The sequence below is a fragment of the Triticum dicoccoides genome, chromosome 5A (assembly GCF_002162155.2).
Source record: "Triticum dicoccoides isolate Atlit2015 ecotype Zavitan chromosome 5A, WEW_v2.0, whole genome shotgun sequence".
NCBI lineage: Eukaryota > Viridiplantae > Streptophyta > Magnoliopsida > Poales > Poaceae > Triticum > Triticum dicoccoides.
In genome coordinates, this window is record NC_041388.1 from 49,766,175 (window position 1) to 49,768,023 (window position 1,849).

A 1,849-nucleotide genomic window follows, 5' to 3' on the forward strand; every position below is an offset into this window, starting at 1 on the left:
ATACAGCTATATGTACTCATAATCCCCCATTTTTCAAACATAATTAGCAAGATTTAGATGATTTGGCCCATAACATGTTTGGCCCCCTCTATATTGAGTTTCTGGCTCCGCCACTGTCAATCACCTTCTGGACAACCGTGGGCTGCTCATCCTGTTCCTGCTCGGCGCGCATAGCCAGCAACTCATTCTTTGTCAGGACCTGATCTCTCTTCAAGCTGGCCTTCTTGGACCACCGTTGCTTTTCCTTCTTGGCAGACGGCAGAGGAGGTGGGGGTGGCAGGTTCTCCTTGGCAGTGAAGGGCTTGGCCTCCTTAAACTCCTCAACACTGCCAGGTCCGGCATTTTTGGGGCGCAGGATGGTCTCCACCGGTGCGGTGATTCCCTGAGCATGCTTGCCGAGGCCCATTCCTCTCTTGTGCCCCATCATAGCCATCATCTTAGCCACCTTCGTGTTGGACTCCACGCTGCCAGGGGCCAGAGCTGGTTTTCCATCATCCACCCCCGCCGACGACGCTTGGCGGCGGCGCTTGGCCGCCTCGTGCTGCCGGTCCTTCTCCTCCCGCCTGGCACGCGCACCCTCGGCGATCCGCTGCCCGAACCCCGTGGGCAGGTCGATGACCTCCTCCTGGTCGCCCTCGGCGGCGGCGGTGCGCAGGGAAGACGGGGCCTGGCCAAGCCCAGGCCTCTGCTCCTCCTGCTCCACCCCCTCGGGCATTCCCTTGGAGACGAACTGCATGGGCCTAGTGAAGTCAGACTCGGACTCGTCCCTTCTGCGCTTGCGGCGTCGCGACCCCTCGTCCTCCTCGGAGTCGTAGTCGTAGTCGGAGTGCCCCTTGCCGAATACGCCGTAGAGGGCTTCGTCGCAGGTCTGGGGCGCGCGCTCGCGGCGGCCCTCGTAGTAGAACTCCCCGTCGCGGCCGCCCACGAAGACGCCGTCCATGTCGAGGCCGTCCTCCTCCATGGCCCCGCCGCTCTACGCCTCCTCGATCCCCAAATCAAAACGTAGGGTTTCAGGGCATGGTTTCAGGCTTTCAGCCAACCAATCGAAACAAACAACGAGAGGTAAACGAAAGTGGGAAGGGATGGCGGTGCCTACTACCTCGCCGCCGGTGACGCCGAACGGTGGCTTGATTCCGGCTAGACGGAGCGGGGACCAGGCGATGTCGGTGGGACGGAGCTCGGGGCAGCGAACTTCGGGCGGCGGAAGACCCCGGGATGACGCGCGAGAGGGAGGGGAGCAAGCGGCGCGCGGGGCAGAGACGGCGGGCCTCGCGTCCGGCGGAGGCGCACCACGGCGCGACGGACGGCGTAAGGTCGGTTGTGAGTTACCAGTGCCTTCTAGCCCGTTGGGCTTTGATTAGTCTTTCTTTTTCGTTTTCTTTTCACATTTTTACATCCGTTTTTCTGTTTTATTTTGAATATTGTGAATATATCTAAAACGTAGAAATAATCTACTATCTATCTACTATCTACTTTACCACTATATAAAAGCACGAGAGGACGGAGAACCAAGTTATCCTATCCATCCAAACCTGCAATCCGATGGTCTACATCCCTTCAAAACACCAAACACGTTGTATGCTTTAATTACCCACCATGCCATTGGGTTACCATCCTTACAAACACGTCCCGTCCAAAAAAAATATTCCGAGTCCTCCCGCGACCACGCCCTCGGGCAGTTTGGCCACCGCCCACCTCTTCCCCCACATCCTCCCGGCAGACCCCCACGTCCTCCCGCCCTGTTCCTCCCGCACCTGTTCGCCGCCCTTCGCCCCACCACCCCCTCCTACTGGAGACGCCCCCCGCTGGATCCGCCCTTCGCCGCACCCCGTTGGAGCCGCCCCCTGCC

The 1,849-nt window shown here is 59.6% G+C and overlaps 1 protein-coding gene across 1 annotated transcript in view; it reads right to left on the reverse strand.

The window, feature by feature from the left end:
* LOC119299139 (septin and tuftelin-interacting protein 1 homolog 1-like) overlaps positions 1-1,409 on the reverse strand; it is a 3,455-nt gene extending 2,046 nt beyond the window's left edge. Inside the window, exon 1 of the mRNA XM_037576407.1 lies at positions 126-1,409. Within this exon, the coding sequence (XP_037432304.1) occupies positions 126-961 (836 nt within the window). The 5' untranslated portion in view covers positions 962-1,409. The remainder of the gene's footprint in view (positions 1-125) is intronic.
* Positions 1,410-1,849: the final 440 nt, after the last annotated feature.